This window comes from Neoarius graeffei, chromosome 28 (assembly GCF_027579695.1).
Source record: "Neoarius graeffei isolate fNeoGra1 chromosome 28, fNeoGra1.pri, whole genome shotgun sequence".
In the NCBI taxonomy this organism is placed as follows: Eukaryota; Metazoa; Chordata; class Actinopteri; order Siluriformes; family Ariidae; genus Neoarius; species Neoarius graeffei.
Window position 1 is genome coordinate 51,264,208 of NC_083596.1, and position 19,583 is coordinate 51,283,790.

The window sequence follows — 19,583 nt, forward strand, 5'->3', positions numbered from 1 at the left end:
CGACAAAGTCAGAGCGACACGAATCCATTCGAGCTGATCAAGTGCGCGCTGAACCTGCGCAGTTACACACAAACACACGCAACTGCGCAAATTTAGTGAACAGCTGACAGATTTGTGGGTCAAATCTTCTAAAATTTACCGATTGTTTTATTTGTTCATCAATATGCATCATTTAAATAATGTTTTATTTATATTCTTTCAGCTGTGTTTGGTTTTCACACAAGTAAGGCGTGTTTAAAGTCAGTAAAATGTGATCAGCTTCTCCAGCAGTCTGCTGATCAACACAAACATTCACTAAAGCTTTCTAACCTGCTTTCTGAGCATTTATCTCCCTGACACACAAAGTCCTGATGACTAAAACACACCGATGTTGATTGAAAAAGAGGAAACCTTTATTCATCACATGCACACTTCAAGCACAGTGAAATTCATCCTCTGCATTTAACCCATCTGAAGCAGTGAACACACACACACACACACCCAGAGCAGTGGGCAGCCACACCAGAGCGCCCGGGGAGCAGTCAGGGGTTCGGTACCTCGCACAAGGGCACTTCAGCCCAAGGCCGCCCCACGTCGACCTAACTGCATGTCTTTGGACTGTGGGGGAAACCGGAGCACCCGGAGGAAACCCACGCGGACACGGGGAGAACATGCAAACTCCGCACAGAAAGGCCCTCGCCGGCCACGGGGCTCGAACCCAGACCTTCTTGCTGTGAGGCGACAGCGCTAACCACTACACCACCGTGCCAATTGGTCAAAGTGTTTGAAATGACAGGTTGAAGAATAATGACAATTTAAATGTGAGCTAGTTCATTTAATCAACTTTACTCAATGTGGATCGGCGTTCTGGAGAACATTCGGAACAAAGAATGAGGAGTGGCGATCTGAAACCCTGATTAAAATCTAAAAATAAAATGAAATCTTACAAAAATGATCATCGTTATGAATAAAGGATGATTTTAATTTGAATCCAAAATCGAAACATGCTTTTAATATAAATGAACAAAAGGTGAAACAAAGTATTAATCATAAACAGAGTCAGATAACGGTCGACAATCAGGAATGAGTTCAGTTTAAAAACTACAAAATTTAAAAAGTTTGTTTAACATGATGAAAAAAATCAAGAATTAAATAAAGACCAAGTTACACAAGTATTTTTTAATCCAATTACATTTGTCCTCTTCTTCTGCTCTCCACTGTGCTGCTGCAAACAGGAAATGTCCCCATTGAGGGATAATAAAGGTTATCTTATCTTATCTTATCTTATCTTATCTTATCTTATCTTATCTTATCTTATCTTATCTTATCTTATCTTATTTTTACTCTGAATATTAAAAAGTGCATCGAGCTGTTTTCCTGATTAGAAAAAAAGGAATTTTAATAATCTTTATGGGATTATGTAATGGATCAGTATGTGTGCTTTCATTATTATAATTACTCATTTATAATATTATTACAGTATAAAAACTCCAGGATTGACTGTTTTATGTAACTGAGGAACGATGATGATGATGATGATGATTACAACTTGAAAAGTTTCTTTAAAAACTAAACTTTATCTTTTTAAAAGCCTCTCCTCTAAGGTTCTACATAGAATCTTCAACATCATATCTGCTGATGTTCCCCTAATAAAGGGAAAACAGTAATGTAGTATATTACAGATTAATTTCTAATAAATTTTCATTAACCCTATAAAATTCTGCCCATGGACTCACATGTTGCTTTTGTTCGAAACACTGGATTAGTATGTTACAGAAATGTTGGTGGCATTAATGATTTTTTGTGCCCAAATAAACAATAAAGCTGTTGTCCCTGCCCTCTGCCTGCCCCTTTAAGAGCACAACTCAAGTGTAGGAGGGCTTTATTGTGCTGCTCACGGTTGCCAGATCGAGCGTTTCTCCTCCTGTTACACCATTTCGAAGCCCCAGGAGTTGGAAAAAATTATACTGTAGCTTACAGACTGGGTGCTTTAGAGTGGCTTTAAATTCTAATATTGTTTGATTTGTATCTGGAATATCTCATCTACTATAAATATATTCCAAAGCTACAGTGTTATAGTAAATAACCTTCAAATTACTTTCTGTTTGTGTTAATATATAATATACAGATAGAAATAATTTTATTTTTCAAATTCTCACTTTTATGATTATTATTATTTTAAGTTGCCTATACCTATATTACATCTAGTTGTATTTGATAAAGCTTTACTTTGCTCATGTTGGGATTAAAATCAGACTTTAGACACTTCCACCTCTCACTCTACGTTTATGCAGAAGTCATCACACTCGAGTCTTGATCTGGTTTCAATGTTTTGGATAAGTAGATAGCTCCACCTCTTAATCATTTCTCCAACTCGAGACTGAAGAACCCTGAGACGATGTGAATACTGCACTCTTTTTGGTTTTAACTCAGAATTTGGAGATTGGAACATGGAGCAAAGTCATTTTTCGATCTCAGATGCCTCCATGTTTGTCTTTTGTTCGCAGCGAGCTAACCGTGATGAGCGATGGATATTTTCTTCTCAACAGTGTGTATTCTGTGGAGTCAGTGTTATGGAACATGTTGAACAACGTGACACATTGGGGTGTTGATGGATTTAAAGCTAAAGTGTACAGTATATTTACATTGGAACTCATTTAAAGCTCAGAGGTGCCGCTGTGTTATTGATGATGCTGAGAGCGGCCATTTTGATTTGATGCCACTTGCTGAACTCGGAGACGATCAGATTCTGATCTGTGGAAACGTTTTCTTTGTACTTTTGTTCTTTTTTTTGAGTCGGAGGTCGAGTTACGAGCTCAAATCAAATGCAGGACAAGTTTCAGATTTGTGAATCTCATAAAATTTTAAATTTTGTCATTGCAATTATACAAGATTACTTGCGATGTAAGAAATTATCCAAGTTATTATGTGGGTTTTAAACCGCTTTTTGTTTTTTAAAGAAACAAAAAAACAAACTTCTCATCGATTTTCCTTCACACACACACACACACACACACACACACACACACACACACACACACACACACGGCTACTTGCAGCACAACCAGAATACATTGTTCTGGATTTTTCCTGAGTCTGTGACTCTTTCTTTCTTTTTTATCCATCCATTATCTGTAGCCATTTTATCCTGTTCTACAGGGTCGCAGGCGAGCTGGAGCCTATCCCAGTTGACTACGGGCGAAAGGCGGGGTTCACCCTGGACAAGTCGCCAGGTCATCACAGGGCTGACACATAGACACAGACAACCATTCACACTCACATTCACACCTACGCTCAATTTAGAGTCACCAGTTAACCTAACCTGCATGTCTTTGGACTGTGGGGGAAACCGGAGCACCCGGAGGAAACCCACGCGGACACGGGGAGAACATGCAAACTCCACACAGAAAGGCCCTCGCCGGCCACGGCGCTCGAACCCACAACTTTCTTGCTGTGAGGTGACAGTGATAACCACTACACCATTGTGCTGCCTTCTTTCTTTTTTATTTCTTTCTAATTCTTGTTGAATCTACAAATAAAAAACAAATGACTTGTGGTGTACCACAAGGTTCAGTTCTTGGACCTTTACTATTCTTACTCTATATAAATGACATCTCAAATGCTTCCAATATCCTTAAGCTTCACCTCTTTGCTGACGATACTAACATTTTATATGCTAATAAATCTATTAAAGTACTAGAAAGTGTGGTAAATAAAGAGCTAACAAAACTTCATGAATGGTTTACAGTTAATAAGCTAACTCTTAATCTAAAAAAATTGAATTTTGTAATTTTTTCTCACTATTGTAAAAACGTATCTTCAATTAATATTAAAATATTTAATAACTCTCAAAACAAATTTGTTTCACTTGAACGTAAAAAGTATGTCAAATATTTGGGTTTAATAATCGATGACAATCTTTCTTAGAAGCCTCATATTGACTTTATTTGCAACAAAATAAGCAAGGTTGTCGGCCTTTTGGCCAAGCTTAGACATTTTATTCCACTACATACCCTTATGACATTATATCGCTCTCTGATTCAACCTTATTTAACATATCGTCTTAGTTCTTGGGGACAGGCTTGTAAAACTCATATAAATAAAGTATTAATCCTACAAAAACAAGCTTTAAGATTAATCCATTTTGTTGATAATAGAGAAAGTACCCTTTTATTGTTTTCCAAAACCAATATTTTACCAGTGAATCTTCTTTTCTATGAATGTATTTCTAAATTAATGCATGACGTTGTTAATCAAAGTGCACCCTCAAACATTTGTAAATTATTTTCTTCTATTTCTACTATCCATTCTTATAACACTAGGTCATCTTACTCCAAGAACTTATATACTCAGTATTCTCGTACAAATCTACAAAAGAACTCATTTTCCCGTGTTGGTGTTAGGGTATGGAACTTCTATAAGATCTTCATTTAAATTGTCGTTCAAGAAAAAAGTCAGACACCACCTTTTTTCCGATTTAAGTAGATATGGATATGATGTTGACATCTCCAAACTCCTTCTTTCTACATAACTTTATTTTGTCGGCATGGTGGTGTAGTGGCTGTTGCCTCACAGCAAGAAGGTCCTGGGTTCGAGCCCCGTGGCCGGCGAGGGCCTTTCTGTGCGGAGTTTGCATGTTCTCCCCGTGTCCGCGTGGGTTTCCTCCGGGTGCTCCGGTTTCCCCCACAGTCCAAAGACATGCAGGTTAGGTTAACTGGTGACTCTAAATTGAGCGTAGGTGTGAATGTGAGTGTGAATGGTTGTCTGTGTCTATGTGTCAGCCCTGTGATGACCTGGCGACTTGTCCAGGGTGAACCCCGCCTTTCGCCCGTAGTCAGCTGGGATAGGATCCAGCTCGCCCGCGACCCTGTAGAACAGGATAAAGCGGCTACAGATAATGAGAATGAGAATAAAAGATTGAAGATCTACTACTGTAATAACTCCAATCTGGCAACCCAGGCCTTTGCCCTACCCTGATTTTGACAATTCTCCAATTCGCCCACAACACCAGAGGCTCTAATACACACACACACACACACTCTCTCTCTCTCTCTCTCTCACACACACACACGGGTTGCAGTGTAATCCCGGGTTAAATGCTGTAATCTGGAGTTAATCCCGGGTTAGAGGAGGGACTCTGGACTCTGCAGGCTCGTGCACAGCAGCGCCGCGTGACCGTGCAGCGTTCAACACACCTGGAGGAGTTCCATTCCAGATGTTTCCAAACAGCGCGCGCCTTTCTCCTGCGGATTAATCCCCAGCGCCTGTGACGTCATCCGCTGGTTTGCCTGATAGAGCTAATTCAGTAGCACAGTGTGTGTGTGTGTGTGTGCTGAGTATGGGGCATCCCCCGCTGGAGTTCAGTGACTGTTACTCAGACAGCCCTGATTTCAGAGACAGACTCAAGAGTTATGAGCTCGAGCTCGAGAAAACCAGCAAGTTCCTCAAAGACGTCATCAAAGATGGAAATAACGTCATCACCGCTATTAAAGGTAAGACCAGTGGGACCAATTAAAAATAAACAACAAAAAGTGGGAACCCCTCCCCCACACCAACCCTAAACCCCTCCCCCTCTATCTATCTATCTATCTATCTATCTATCTATCTATCTATCTATCTATCTATCTGTCTGTCTGTCTGTCTATTGATCTGTGTGTCTGGTTACAGGATGAAATTCTGATGACCAATCACATCCACTCTGACCATGCTGAGTCAGCATCTCATAATCACTGTGTGTGTTGCAGAAGTTGCATGATTTGATTATTTTCCCCCCGCAGTGCGTCCCTCAGTGTTCTATTCCTCTTCTACAGCCACATAGCAACTCTTTACAGCACTGCACTCAGTAAACGTCATTAACCTTCTCATTAGCGTTCACCAAACAGAGTCCTGTTGTCTATAAAATCAGCGATGCGTTCTTGGTGGGAGGGGCTTCCCGTTCCTCCCTGTGAGCTCGTGGATGTGGAAGACGGTGGATAGCACTCCTCTGAGTGTGATACGGCGCCCTGTGACGCAGCAGTTAGAAAAGATTCAGAGGTTGGATTCGGGAGTCTGGGAGGAAACGCATCCCCAAAACCCCGACAGCTTTACCTCGGACGCTGGAGACTCCTTCTGTAGACGCTCAGTAAACATCTGCTGAAAAGAACAGGCGTCACCGTGTCATTGTTTTTGTGAGCTGTTACTATAGAAACTATAATGTATTAGAACGAGTGAGTTAATATAAACCTGCACAACTATCAGAGCTGCTGTGGGGAACTGACTCCAGATCAGCAAATACTGTAGATAATTAACGTTTTAATAAACTTATTATGTGAGTCAGTGTTTATACAGCACTTGTGTGTGTGTGTGTGTGTGTGTGTGTGTTTTATTGTTAAAAAGTTGTTTGACTCAGCACCACATTTAACTGAGAGCTGAACAGAAACAGGAAGTGAGGAGTTTCCACTGTTCGCACAGCATCATCACCATCATCACCATCATCACCATCATCCGTCACGTTTCAGTCCCGTAACGCTCAGCTCACAAGCGTCTGATCACACTTCCTTCCGTTCTCTTTGTTTTCATTTTATCTGTTTTTTCTTTCCCTGTTATATATTTTTATTTGTTCTTTTACTTTTATTTCATTTTATATCTCTTTAACTTTTTTCCTTGCTATTAATTTTTTAGACCAAAATTTTTGGGTTTCATTTTTCCAGGCGTTGGGTTTTGGTGATGTGCATCTGTCTGTAATCGCAGTGAGCCGGATATCTGAAGAGCGATTGGTTGAATGTTTTGGGGTTTGGATGAAGTTCACAGGTTCAAGGTCACAACAAGGTCAAACGTCTGAAAGGACTCGACCTGTCGGTTTCTGCAGCTTTCCAAGTCCTGCTTGTTTGTTTGCTTCTTTTCTGTTTTCTTTCTTTCATTTCATGTCTTTTTCCTTTTAAGCGGATTTTTGTTTTCCTTTTTCATCTTTTTTGTTTGTCCACGTTTTTTAGTTGCGATGATTTGTTTCTTCATTTTGTTCTTTTTTTAACGTTTTGTTTGTTCGTAATTGATTTAGTTTCTTTACGGAAATACAATAACTTCATGCAGCTCAGAAATTAAAACACTGTGGACTGAAGTGAAGGAGAAGATCAGAAACCTTTAGCAGGTCAACAGGCGACGGTTCTCCTGTTGTTCTCTGAACACAGTCTGTGTAGAACGTCCTCCTGAAACCTCGTCTTCATCTCCACCATAACGACGTGCTGCTTTATGTCTTATAACAGATCATCAGTCGTGTGTGTGTGTGTGTGTTTGAGAGAGAGAGAGATAGTGATTTATATAAAAGCAGTTTTTTAGAACTCTGAGGTTCTCTTCCTCTTTCAGCTCTCTCTGTCTCATTCCAACAAATAAAAACCCAGAAATTACTTCCTTAATTGCGCTCATGACTTCCTCTCTGACTGCACAAGAACATCTCAATATAGATTATATCCCATAAATTAATTTCTTTCTTTCTTTCTTTCTTTCTTTCTTTCTTTCTTTCTTTCTTTCTTTCAGACAGTTCAGTAGAAGTGTGTGTGTGTGTGTTGTTGGTGCATGTTTTATTTTGTGGAAGTGCGCGCGTATATGTCGAGGTTTTTCTTCCTCACGTGTGCCGTCGCACTTATTTCGAAACTTTTTCAGAGGTTTTCCAGTGTGGTTTCAGTTGCGGTTCTCACGTTTCCCCCCTCAGGATCTCGTTTGTTCTCTCCTCAGTCAGCGTAAATCACTTGTGCGGTGTGTGAGTGTGAGTATTGTGTCACAGTCACGTGTACAGAATCGGATCCATGGCACAAAAAACATCCCTGGTTTTGGTTGATGAGGTTGAGGAACCTGTCGTGGTGGCGAGTTCATGGGACGCAGATGGTTGGAAGGCGTCTGAGTGAAACCGGTGGTTGCCTGGATGGGCGGGGCCATGAGCAGTTTTCTCGCTGTGTGTGAACTCCTTGTGATTTAGTCCTAAATCATCAGTGCAAGTGTTTACACGAGAAATTTGGTTTTCATGAAAATCCTGTAAATTCGGAGAACACAGCCTCCTCGTGCTCCTGAGTGTGTGCTGGTGGAGAAGGGAATCAAATTCACGTCCACTTTTGTTTGACAGTCTTTACCCTGATGGCTCATTTCGTGCTCCCAGCTGCGTGTGTGTGTGCGTTACCTTTTATGGAGTTTTTGTGGGTGTCACTACATGCGAATGAGCTGGATCAGGAACGAGCTTTGTAAGTTATTCGTTGTGAAAATATGCACGAGCCCAAAGAAAATGAGTGTTTTCTGAATGTTTTGTAAATCTGGTGGAAAATTTTAATTCAGTTTGGCTTACACAGACATTTACACACAACTTTACGAAAAGATAAATAAATGAGGCTCACTGATGGGTGTGAGCAGGCGTCCGGTAATCATCTCAGCAGGGCGGAGTTTCAGAGTTTCTTGCCCGGAGGAGGAGGAGAAGAGGAACCACACAGAAACCTGAGATATGTTGAATTTTCTCAACTGCTTCAGAAAGAACACCCTCTTACCTCTGTGCCTCAGACTCAGTGAGGGCGTGTGGCCTCTGCGCCTCAGACTCAGTGAGGGCGTGTGGCCTCTGTGCCTCAGACTGAGTGAGGGTGTGTGGCCTCTGTGCCTCAGACTGAGTGAGGGTGTGTGGCCTCTGCGCCTCAGACTCAGTGAGGGTGTGTGGCCTCTGTGCCTCAGACTCAGTGAGGGTGTGTGGCCTCTGCGCCTCAGACTCAGTGAGGGTGTGTGGCCTCTGCGCCTCAGTCTGAGTGAGGGGGTGTGGCCTCTGCGCCTCAGACTCAGTGAGGGTGTGTGGCCTCTGTGCCTCCGACTGAGTGAGGGTGTGTGGCCTCTGTGCCTCAGTCTGAGTGAGGGTGTGTGGCCTCCGTGCCTCAGACTCAGTGAGGGTGTGTGGCCTCCGTGCCTCAGACTCAGTGAGGGTGTGTGGCCTCTGCGCCTCAGACTCAGTGAGGGTGTGTGGCCTCTGCGCCTCAGACTCAGTGAGGGTGTGTGGCCTCTGCGCCTCAGACTGAGTGAGGGTGTGTGGCCTCTGTGCCTCAGTCTGAGTGAGGGTGTGTGGCCTCTGCGCCTCAGACTCAGTGAGGGTGTGTGGCCTCTGTGCCTCCGACTCAGTGAGGGTGTGTGGCCTCTGTGCCTCAGTCTGAGTGAGGGTGTGTGGCCTCTGTGCCTCAGTCTGAGTGAGGGTGTGTGGCCTCTGCGCCTCAGACTCAGTGAGGGTGTGTGGCCTCTGCGCCTCCGACTCAGTGAGGGTGTGTGGCCTCTGTGCCTCCGACTCAGTGAGGGTGTGTGGCCTCTGTGCCTCCGACTCAGTGAGGGTGTGTGGCCTCCGTGCCTCAGTCTGAGTGAGGGTGTGTGGCCTCCGCACCTCAGACTCAGTGAGGGTGTGTGGCCTCCGTGCCTCAGACTCAGTGAGGGTGTGTGGCCTCTGCGCCTCAGACTCAGTGAGGGTGTGTGGCCTCTGCGCCTCAGACTGAGTGAGGGTGTGTGGCCTCTGTGCCTCAGTCTGAGTGAGGGTGTGTGGCCTCTGCGCCTCAGACTCAGTGAGGGTGTGTGGCCTCTGTGCCTCAGACTCAGTGAGGGTGTGTGGCCTCTGTGCCTCAGTCTGAGTGAGGGTGTGTGGCCTCTGTGCCTCAGTCTGAGTGAGGGTGTGTGGCCTCTGTGCCTCAGTCTGAGTGAGGGTGTGTGGCCTCTGTGCCTCAGTCTGAGTGAGGGTGTGTGGCCTCTGTGCCTCAGTCTGAGTGAGGGTGTGTGGCCTCTGTGCCTCAGTCTGAGTGAGGGTGTGTGGCCTCTGTGCCTCAGTCTGAGTGAGGGTGTGTGGCCTCTGTGCCTCAGTCTGAGTGAGGGTGTGTGGCCTCTGTGCCTCAGTCTGAGTGAGGGTGTGTGGCCTCTGTGCCTCAGTCTGAGTGAGGGTGTGTGGCCTCTGCGCCTCAGTCTGAGTGAGGGTGTGTGGCCTCTGCGCCTCAGACTCAGTGAGGGTGTGTGGCCTCTGCGCCTCAGACTCAGTGAGGGTGTGTGGCCTCTGCGCCTCAGACTCAGTGAGGGTGTGTGGCCTCTGCGCCTCAGACTCAGTGAGGGTGTGTGGCCTCTGTGCCTCAGACTCAGTGAGGGTGTGTGGCCTCTGTGCCTCAGTCTGAGTGAGGGTGTGTGGCCTCTGCGCCTCAGACTCAGTGAGGGTGTGTGGCCTCTGCGCCTCAGTCTGAGTGAGGGTGTGTGGCCTCTGCGCCTCAGACTCAGTGAGGGGGTGTGGCCTCTGCGCCTCAGACTCAGTGAGAGTGTGTGGCCTCTGTGCCTCCGACTCAGTGAGGGTGTGTGGCCTCTGTGCCTCCGACTCAGTGAGGGTGTGTGGCCTCTGTGCCTCAGTCTGAGTGAGGGTGTGTGGCCTCTGTGCCTCCGACTCAGTGAGGGTGTGTGGCCTCTGTGCCTCCGACTGAGTGAGGGTGTGTGGCCTCTGTGCCTCCGACTCAGTGAGGGTGTGTGGCCTCTGTGCCTCCGACTCAGTGAGGGTGTGTGGCCTCTGTGCCTCCGACTCAGTGAGGGTGTGTGGCCTCTGTGCCTCCGACTCAGTGAGGGTGTGTGGCCTCTGTGCCTCAGACTGAGTGAGGGTGTGTGGCCTCTGTGCCTCAGACTGAGTGAGGGTGTGTGGCCTCTGTGCCTCAGTCCAAGTGAGGGTGTGTGGCCTCTGCGCCTCAGACTCAGTGAGGGTGTGTGGCCTCTGCGCCTCAGACTCAGTGAGGGTGTGTGGCCTCTGCGCCTCCGACTCAGTGAGGGTGTGTGGCCTCTGTCCCTCCGACTCAGTGAGGGTGTGTGGCCTCTGTCCCTCCGACTCAGTGAGGGTGTGTGGCCTCTGTGCCTCCGACTCAGTGAGGGTGTGTGGCCTCCGTGCCTCAGTCTGAGTGAGGGTGTGTGGCCTCCGCGCCTCAGACTCAGTGAGGGTGTGTGGCCTCCGTGCCTCAGACTCAGTGAGGGTGTGTGGCCTCTGCGCCTCAGACTCAGTGAGGGTGTGTGGCCTCTGCGCCTCAGACTGAGTGAGGGTGTGTGGCCTCTGCGCCTCAGTCTGAGTGAGGGTGTGTGGCCTCTGCGCCTCAGACTCAGTGAGGGTGTGTGGCCTCTGTGCCTCAGACTCAGTGAGGGTGTGTGGCCTCTGTGCCTCAGTCTGAGTGAGGGTGTGTGGCCTCTGTGCCTCAGTCTGAGTGAGGGTGTGTGGCCTCTGTGCCTCAGTCTGAGTGAGGGTGTGTGGCCTCTGTGCCTCAGTCTGAGTGAGGGTGTGTGGCCTCTGCGCCTCAGTCTGAGTGAGGGTGTGTGGCCTCTGCGCCTCAGTCTGAGTGAGGGTGTGTGGCCTCTGCGCCTCAGTCTGAGTGAGGGTGTGTGGCCTCTGCGCCTCAGTCTCAGTGAGGGTGTGTGGCCTCTGCGCCTCAGTCTCAGTGAGGGTGTGTGGCCTCTGTGCCTCCGACTCAGTGAGGGTGTGTGGCCTCTGTCCCTCCGACTCAGTGAGGGTGTGTGGCCTCTGTGCCTCAGACTCAGTGAGGGGGTGTGGCCTCTGCGCCTCAGACTCAGTGAGGGTGTGTGGCCTCTGTGCCTCAGACTCAGTGAGGGTGTGTGGCCTCTGTGCCTCAGTCTGAGTGAGGGTGTGTGGCCTCTGCGCCTCAGACTCAGTGACGGTGTGTGGCCTCTGCGCCTCAGTCTGAGTGAGGGGGTGTGGCCTCTGCGCCTCAGACTCAGTGAGGGTGTGTGGCCTCTGCGCCTCAGACTCAGTGAGAGTGTGTGGCCTCTGTGCCTCCGACTCAGTGAGGGTGTGTGGCCTCTGTGCCTCCGACTCAGTGAGGGTGTGTGGCCTCTGTGCCTCCGACTCAGTGAGGGTGTGTGGCCTCTGCGCCTCAGACTCAGTGACGGTGTGTGGCCTCTGCGCCTCAGTCTGAGTGAGGGGGTGTGGCCTCTGCGCCTCAGACTCAGTGAGGGGGTGTGGCCTCTGCGCCTCAGACTCAGTGAGAGTGTGTGGCCTCTGTGCCTCCGACTCAGTGAGGGTGTGTGGCCTCTGTGCCTCCGACTCAGTGAGGGTGTGTGGCCTCTGCGCCTCAGTCTGAGTGAGGGTGTGTGGCCTCTGCGCCTCAGACTCAGTGAGGGTGTGTGGCCTCTGCGCCTCAGTCTGAGTGAGGGTGTGTGGCCTCTGCGCCTCAGACTCAGTGAGGGTGTGTGGCCTCTGCGCCTCAGACTCAGTGAGAGTGTGTGGCCTCTGTGCCTCCGACTCAGTGAGGGTGTGTGGCCTCTGTGCCTCCGACTCAGTGAGGGTGTGTGGCCTCTGTGCCTCAGACTCAGTGAGGGTGTGTGGCCTCTGTGCTTCAGACTCAGTGAGGGTGTGTGGCCTCTGTGCCTCAGACTGAGTGAGGGTGTGTGGCCTCTGTGCCTCAGTCTGAGTGAGGGTGTGTGGCCTCTGCGCCTCAGACTCAGTGAGGGTGTGTGGCCTCTGTGCCTCTGACTGAGTGAGGGTGTGTGGCCTCTGTGCCTCAGTCTGAGTGAGGGTGTGTGGCCTCTGCGCCTCAGACTCAGTGAGGGTGTGTGGCCTCCGTGCCTCAGACTCGGTGAGGGTGTGTGGCCTCTGTGCCTCCGACTCAGTGAGGGTGTGTGGCCTCCGCGCCTCAGACTCAGTGAGGGGGTGTGGCCTCTGCGTCTCAGACTCAGTGAGGGCGTGTGGCTTCTGCGCCTCAGACCCAGTGAGGGCGTGTGGCCTCTGCGTCTCAGACCCAGTGAGGGCGTGTGGCTTCTGCGCCTCAGACCCAGTGAGGGCGTGTGGCCTCTGCGCCTCCGACTCAGTGAGGGGGTGTGGCCTCTGCGCCTCTGACTCAGTGAGGGTGTGTGGCCTCTGCGCCTCAGACTCAGTGAGGGTGTGTGGCCTCTGCGCCTCAGACTCAGTGAGGGTGTGTGGCCTCTGCGCCTCAGACTCAGTGAGGGTGTGTGGCCTCTGCGTCTCAGACTCAGTGAGGGTGTGTGGCCTCTGCGCCTCAGACTCAGTGAGGGTGTGTGGCCTCTGCGTCTCAGACTCAGTGAGGGTGTGTGGCCTCTGCGTCTCAGACTCAGTGAGGGTGTGTGGCCTCTGCGCCTCAGACTCAGTGAGGGTGTGTGGCCTCTGTGTCTCAGACTCAGTGAGGGTGTGTGGCCTCTGCGCCTCAGACTCAGTGAGGGTGTGTGGCCTCTGCGCCTCAGTCTGAGTGAGGGGGTGTGGCCTCTGCGCCTCAGACTCAGTGAGGGTGTGTGGCCTCTGTGCCTCCGACTGAGTGAGGGTGTGTGGCCTCTGTGCCTCAGTCTGAGTGAGGGTGTGTGGCCTCCGTGCCTCAGACTCAGTGAGGGTGTGTGGCCTCCGTGCCTCAGACTCAGTGAGGGTGTGTGGCCTCTGCGCCTCAGACTCAGTGAGGGTGTGTGGCCTCTGCGCCTCAGACTCAGTGAGGGTGTGTGGCCTCTGCGCCTCAGACTGAGTGAGGGTGTGTGGCCTCTGTGCCTCAGTCTGAGTGAGGGTGTGTGGCCTCTGCGCCTCAGACTCAGTGAGGGTGTGTGGCCTCTGTGCCTCCGACTCAGTGAGGGTGTGTGGCCTCTGTGCCTCAGTCTGAGTGAGGGTGTGTGGCCTCTGTGCCTCAGTCTGAGTGAGGGTGTGTGGCCTCTGCGCCTCAGACTCAGTGAGGGTGTGTGGCCTCTGCGCCTCCGACTCAGTGAGGGTGTGTGGCCTCTGTGCCTCCGACTCAGTGAGGGTGTGTGGCCTCTGTGCCTCCGACTCAGTGAGGGTGTGTGGCCTCCGTGCCTCAGTCTGAGTGAGGGTGTGTGGCCTCCGCACCTCAGACTCAGTGAGGGTGTGTGGCCTCCGTGCCTCAGACTCAGTGAGGGTGTGTGGCCTCTGCGCCTCAGACTCAGTGAGGGTGTGTGGCCTCTGCGCCTCAGACTGAGTGAGGGTGTGTGGCCTCTGTGCCTCAGTCTGAGTGAGGGTGTGTGGCCTCTGCGCCTCAGACTCAGTGAGGGTGTGTGGCCTCTGTGCCTCAGACTCAGTGAGGGTGTGTGGCCTCTGTGCCTCAGTCTGAGTGAGGGTGTGTGGCCTCTGTGCCTCAGTCTGAGTGAGGGTGTGTGGCCTCTGTGCCTCAGTCTGAGTGAGGGTGTGTGGCCTCTGTGCCTCAGTCTGAGTGAGGGTGTGTGGCCTCTGTGCCTCAGTCTGAGTGAGGGTGTGTGGCCTCTGTGCCTCAGTCTGAGTGAGGGTGTGTGGCCTCTGTGCCTCAGTCTGAGTGAGGGTGTGTGGCCTCTGTGCCTCAGTCTGAGTGAGGGTGTGTGGCCTCTGTGCCTCAGTCTGAGTGAGGGTGTGTGGCCTCTGTGCCTCAGTCTGAGTGAGGGTGTGTGGCCTCTGCGCCTCAGTCTGAGTGAGGGTGTGTGGCCTCTGCGCCTCAGACTCAGTGAGGGTGTGTGGCCTCTGCGCCTCAGACTCAGTGAGGGTGTGTGGCCTCTGCGCCTCAGACTCAGTGAGGGTGTGTGGCCTCTGCGCCTCAGACTCAGTGAGGGTGTGTGGCCTCTGTGCCTCAGACTCAGTGAGGGTGTGTGGCCTCTGTGCCTCAGTCTGAGTGAGGGTGTGTGGCCTCTGCGCCTCAGACTCAGTGAGGGTGTGTGGCCTCTGCGCCTCAGTCTGAGTGAGGGTGTGTGGCCTCTGCGCCTCAGACTCAGTGAGGGGGTGTGGCCTCTGCGCCTCAGACTCAGTGAGAGTGTGTGGCCTCTGTGCCTCCGACTCAGTGAGGGTGTGTGGCCTCTGTGCCTCCGACTCAGTGAGGGTGTGTGGCCTCTGTGCCTCAGTCTGAGTGAGGGTGTGTGGCCTCTGTGCCTCCGACTCAGTGAGGGTGTGTGGCCTCTGTGCCTCCGACTGAGTGAGGGTGTGTGGCCTCTGTGCCTCCGACTCAGTGAGGGTGTGTGGCCTCTGTGCCTCCGACTCAGTGAGGGTGTGTGGCCTCTGTGCCTCCGACTCAGTGAGGGTGTGTGGCCTCTGTGCCTCCGACTCAGTGAGGGTGTGTGGCCTCTGTGCCTCAGACTGAGTGAGGGTGTGTGGCCTCTGTGCCTCAGACTGAGTGAGGGTGTGTGGCCTCTGTGCCTCAGTCCAAGTGAGGGTGTGTGGCCTCTGCGCCTCAGACTCAGTGAGGGTGTGTGGCCTCTGCGCCTCAGACTCAGTGAGGGTGTGTGGCCTCTGCGCCTCCGACTCAGTGAGGGTGTGTGGCCTCTGTCCCTCCGACTCAGTGAGGGTGTGTGGCCTCTGTCCCTCCGACTCAGTGAGGGTGTGTGGCCTCTGTGCCTCCGACTCAGTGAGGGTGTGTGGCCTCCGTGCCTCAGTCTGAGTGAGGGTGTGTGGCCTCCGCGCCTCAGACTCAGTGAGGGTGTGTGGCCTCCGTGCCTCAGACTCAGTGAGGGTGTGTGGCCTCTGCGCCTCAGACTCAGTGAGGGTGTGTGGCCTCTGCGCCTCAGACTGAGTGAGGGTGTGTGGCCTCTGCGCCTCAGTCTGAGTGAGGGTGTGTGGCCTCTGCGCCTCAGACTCAGTGAGGGTGTGTGGCCTCTGTGCCTCAGACTCAGTGAGGGTGTGTGGCCTCTGTGCCTCAGTCTGAGTGAGGGTGTGTGGCCTCTGTGCCTCAGTCTGAGTGAGGGTGTGTGGCCTCTGTGCCTCAGTCTGAGTGAGGGTGTGTGGCCTCTGTGCCTCAGTCTGAGTGAGGGTGTGTGGCCTCTGCGCCTCAGTCTGAGTGAGGGTGTGTGGCCTCTGCGCCTCAGTCTGAGTGAGGGTGTGTGGCCTCTGCGCCTCAGTCTGAGTGAGGGTGTGTGGCCTCTGCGCCTCAGTCTCAGTGAGGGTGTGTGGCCTCTGCGCCTCAGTCTCAGTGAGGGTGTGTGGCCTCTGTGCCTCCGACTCAGTGAGGGTGTGTGGCCTCTGTCCCTCCGACTCAGTGAGGGTGTGTGGCCTCTGTGCCTCAGACTCAGTGAGGGGGTGTGGCCTCTGCGCCTCAGACTCAGTGAGGGTGTGTGGCCTCTGTGCCTCAGACTCAGTGAGGGTGTGTGGCCTCTGTGCCTCAGTCTGAGTGAGGGTGTGTGGCCTCTGCGCCTCAGACTCAGTGACGGTGTGTGGCCTCTGCGCCTCAGTCTGAGTGAGGGGGTGTGGCCTCTGCGCCTCAGACTCAGTGAGGGTGTGTGGCCTCTGCGCCTCAGACTCAGTGAGAGTGTGTGGCCTCTGTGCCTCCGACTCAGTGAGGGTGTGTGGCCTCTGTGCCTCCGACTCAGTGAGGGTGTGTGGCCTCTGTGCCTCCGACTCAGTGAGGGTGTGTGGCCTCTGCGCCTCAGACTCAGTGACGGTGTGTGGCCTCTGCGCCTCAGTCTGAGTGAGGGGGTGTGGCCTCTGCGCCTCAGACTCAGTGAGGGGGTGTGGCCTCTGCGCCTCAGACTCAGTGAGAGTGTGTGGCCTCTGTGCCTCCGACTCAGTGAGGGTGTGTGGCCTCTGTGCCTCCGACTCAGTGAGGGTGTGTGGCCTCTGCGCCTCAGTCTGAGTGAGGGTGTGTGGCCTCTGCGCCTCAGACTCAGTGAGGGTGTGTGGCCTCTGCGCCTCAGTCTGAGTGAGGGTGTGTGGCCTCTGCGCCTCAGACTCAGTGAGGGTGTGTGGCCTCTGCGCCTCAGACTCAGTGAGAGTGTGTGGCCTCTGTGCCTCCGACTCAGTGAGGGTGTGTGGCCTCTGTGCCTCCGACTCAGTGAGGGTGTGTGGCCTCTGTGCCTCAGACTCAGTGAGGGTGTGTGGCCTCTGTGCTTCAGACTCAGTGAGGGTGTGTGGCCTCTGTGCCTCAGACTGAGTGAGGGTGTGTGGCCTCTGTGCCTCAGTCTGAGTGAGGGTGTGTGGCCTCTGCGCCTCAGACTCAGTGAGGGTGTGTGGCCTCTGTGCCTCTGACTGAGTGAGGGTGTGTGGCCTCTGTGCCTCAGTCTGAGTGAGGGTGTGTGGCCTCTGCGCCTCAGACTCAGTGAGGGTGTGTGGCCTCCGTGCCTCAGACTCGGTGAGGGTGTGTGGCCTCTGTGCCTCCGACTCAGTGAGGGTGTGTGGCCTCCGCGCCTCAGACTCAGTGAGGGGGTGTGGCCTCTGCGTCTCAGACTCAGTGAGGGCGTGTGGCTTCTGCGCCTCAGACCCAGTGAGGGCGTGTGGCCTCTGCGTCTCAGACCCAGTGAGGGCGTGTGGCTTCTGCGCCTCAGACCCAGTGAGGGCGTGTGGCCTCTGCGCCTCCGACTCAGTGAGGGGGTGTGGCCTCTGCGCCTCTGACTCAGTGAGGGTGTGTGGCCTCTGCGCCTCAGACTCAGTGAGGGTGTGTGGCCTCTGCGCCTCAGACTCAGTGAGGGTGTGTGGCCTCTGCGCCTCAGACTCAGTGAGGGTGTGTGGCCTCTGCGTCTCAGACTCAGTGAGGGTGTGTGGCCTCTGCGCCTCAGACTCAGTGAGGGTGTGTGGCCTCTGCGTCTCAGACTCAGTGAGGGTGTGTGGCCTCTGCGTCTCAGACTCAGTGAGGGTGTGTGGCCTCTGCGCCTCAGACTCAGTGAGGGTGTGTGGCCTCTGTGTCTCAGACTCAGTGAGGGTGTGTGGCCTCTGTGCCTCAGACTCAGTGAGGGTGTGTGGCCTCTGTGCCTCAGACTCAGTGAGGGTGTGTGGCCTCTGTGCCTCAGACTCAGTGAGGGTGTGTGGCCTCTGCGTCTCAGACTCAGTGAGGGTGTGTGGCCTCTGCGCCTCAGACTCAGTGAGGGTGTGTGGCCTCTGCGCCTCAGACTCAGTGAGGGTGTGTGGCCTCTGCGCCTCAGACTCAGTGAGGGTGTGTGGCCTCTGCGCCTCAGACTCAGTGAGGGTGTGTGGCCTCTGCGCCTCAGACTCAGTGAGGGTGTGTGGCCTCTGCGCCTCAGACTCAGTGAGGGTGTGTGGCCTCTGCGCCTCAGACTCAGTGAGGGTGTGTGGCCTCTGCGTCTCAGACTCAGTGAGGGTGTGTGGCCTCTGCGCCTCAGACTCAGTGAGGGTGTGTGGCCTCTGCGTCTCAGACTCAGTGAGGGTGTGTGGCCTCTGCGCCTCAGACTCAGTGAGGGTGTGTGGCCTCTGTGTCTCAGACCCAGTGAGGGTGTGTGGCCTCTGTGCCTCAGACTCAGTGAGGGTGTGTGGCCTCTGTGCCTCAGACTCAGTGAGGGTGTGTGGCCTCTGTGCCTCAGACTCAGTGAGGGTGTGTGGCCTCTGTGCTTCAGACTCAGTGAGGGTGTGTGGCCTCTGTGCCTCAGACTGAGTGAGGGTGTGTGGCCTCTGTGCCTCAGTCTGAGTGAGGGTGTGTGGCCTCTGCGCCTCAGACTCAGTGAGGGTGTGTGGCCTCTGTGCCTCTGACTGAGTGAGGGTGTGTGGCCTCTGTGCCTCAGTCTGAGTGAGGGTGTGTGGCCTCTGTGCCTCAGACTCAGTGAGGGTGTGTGGCCTCTGTGCCTCAGACTCAGTGAGGGTGTGTGGCCTCTGCGCCTCAGACTCAGTGAGGGTGTGTGGCCTCTGCGCCTCAGACTCAGTGAGGGTGTGTGGCCTCTGCGCCTCAGACTCAGTGAGGGTGTGTGGCCTCTGCGCCTCAGACTCAGTGAGGGTGTGTGGCCTCTGCGTCTCAGACTCAGTGAGGGTGTGTGGCCTCTGCGCCTCAGACTCAGTGAGGGTGTGTGGCCTCTGCGCCTCAGACTCAGTGAGGGTGTGTGGCCTCTGCGTCTCAGACTCAGTGAGGGTGTGTGGCCTCTGCGCCTCAGACTCAGTGAGGGTGTGTGGCCTCTGCGTCTCAGACCCAGTGAGGGTGTGTGGCCTCTGCGCCTCAGACTCAGTGAGGGTGTGTGGCCTCTGCGCCTCAGACTCAGTGAGGGTGTGTGGCCTCTGTGCCTCAGACTCAGTGAGGGTGTGTGGCCTCTGTGTCTCAGACTCAGTGAGGGTGTGTGGCCTCTGTGCCTCAGACTCAGTGAGGGTGTGTGGCCTCTGTGCCTCAGACTCAGTGAGGGTGTGTGGCCTCTGTGCCTCAGACTCAGTGAGGGTGTGTGGCCTCTGTGCCTCAGACTCAGTGAGGGTGTGTGGCCTCTGCGCCTCAGACCCAGTGAGGGCGTGTGGCTTCTGCGCCTCAGACTCAGTGAGGGCGTGTGGCCTCTGCGCCTCAGACTCAGTGAGGGCGTGTGGCCTCTGCACCTCAGACCCAGTGAGGGCGTGTGGCCTCTGCGCCTCAGACTCAGTGAGGGCGTGTGGCCTCTGCACCTCAGACCCAGTGAGGGCGTGTGGCCTCTGCGCCTCAGACTCAGTGAGGGCGTGTGGCCTCTGCACCTCAGACCCAGTGAGGGCGTGTGGCCTCTGCGCCTCAGACTCAGTGCAGGGGTGTGGCCTAAGTGATGGATTTAAGATAAAGTTATAAAACATGTTGTAAGTATTCTGATGAATGTGACTGACGCAACACCTGTGATTAAAAAGGTAGGAGTGTAATGAGGCAAGGCACAGCACAGGAACTGTGTGTGTGTGTGTGTGTGTGTGTGTGTGTGTGTGTGTGTGTGTCCTGCTCCCAGGAAAAAGGCAGCAGCTGTAAAAGTTGTAA

At 53.0% G+C, this 19,583-nt stretch overlaps 1 protein-coding gene across 2 annotated transcripts in view; it reads left to right on the forward strand.

Moving 5' to 3' along the window:
• The first annotated feature begins 4,967 nt into the window (after window positions 1–4,967).
• ophn1 (oligophrenin 1) overlaps window positions 4,968–19,583 on the forward strand; it is a 54,304-nt gene continuing 39,688 nt past the window's right edge. For both annotated transcript variants that reach the window (XR_009651866.1, XM_060912565.1), the window contains exon 1: window positions 4,968–5,471. Coding sequence is in view for 1 of the 2 variants with exons in the window: in XM_060912565.1 (XP_060768548.1) it covers window positions 5,318–5,471 (154 nt within the window). In the remaining variant the exon portion in view is untranslated. The remainder of the gene's footprint in view (window positions 5,472–19,583) is intronic.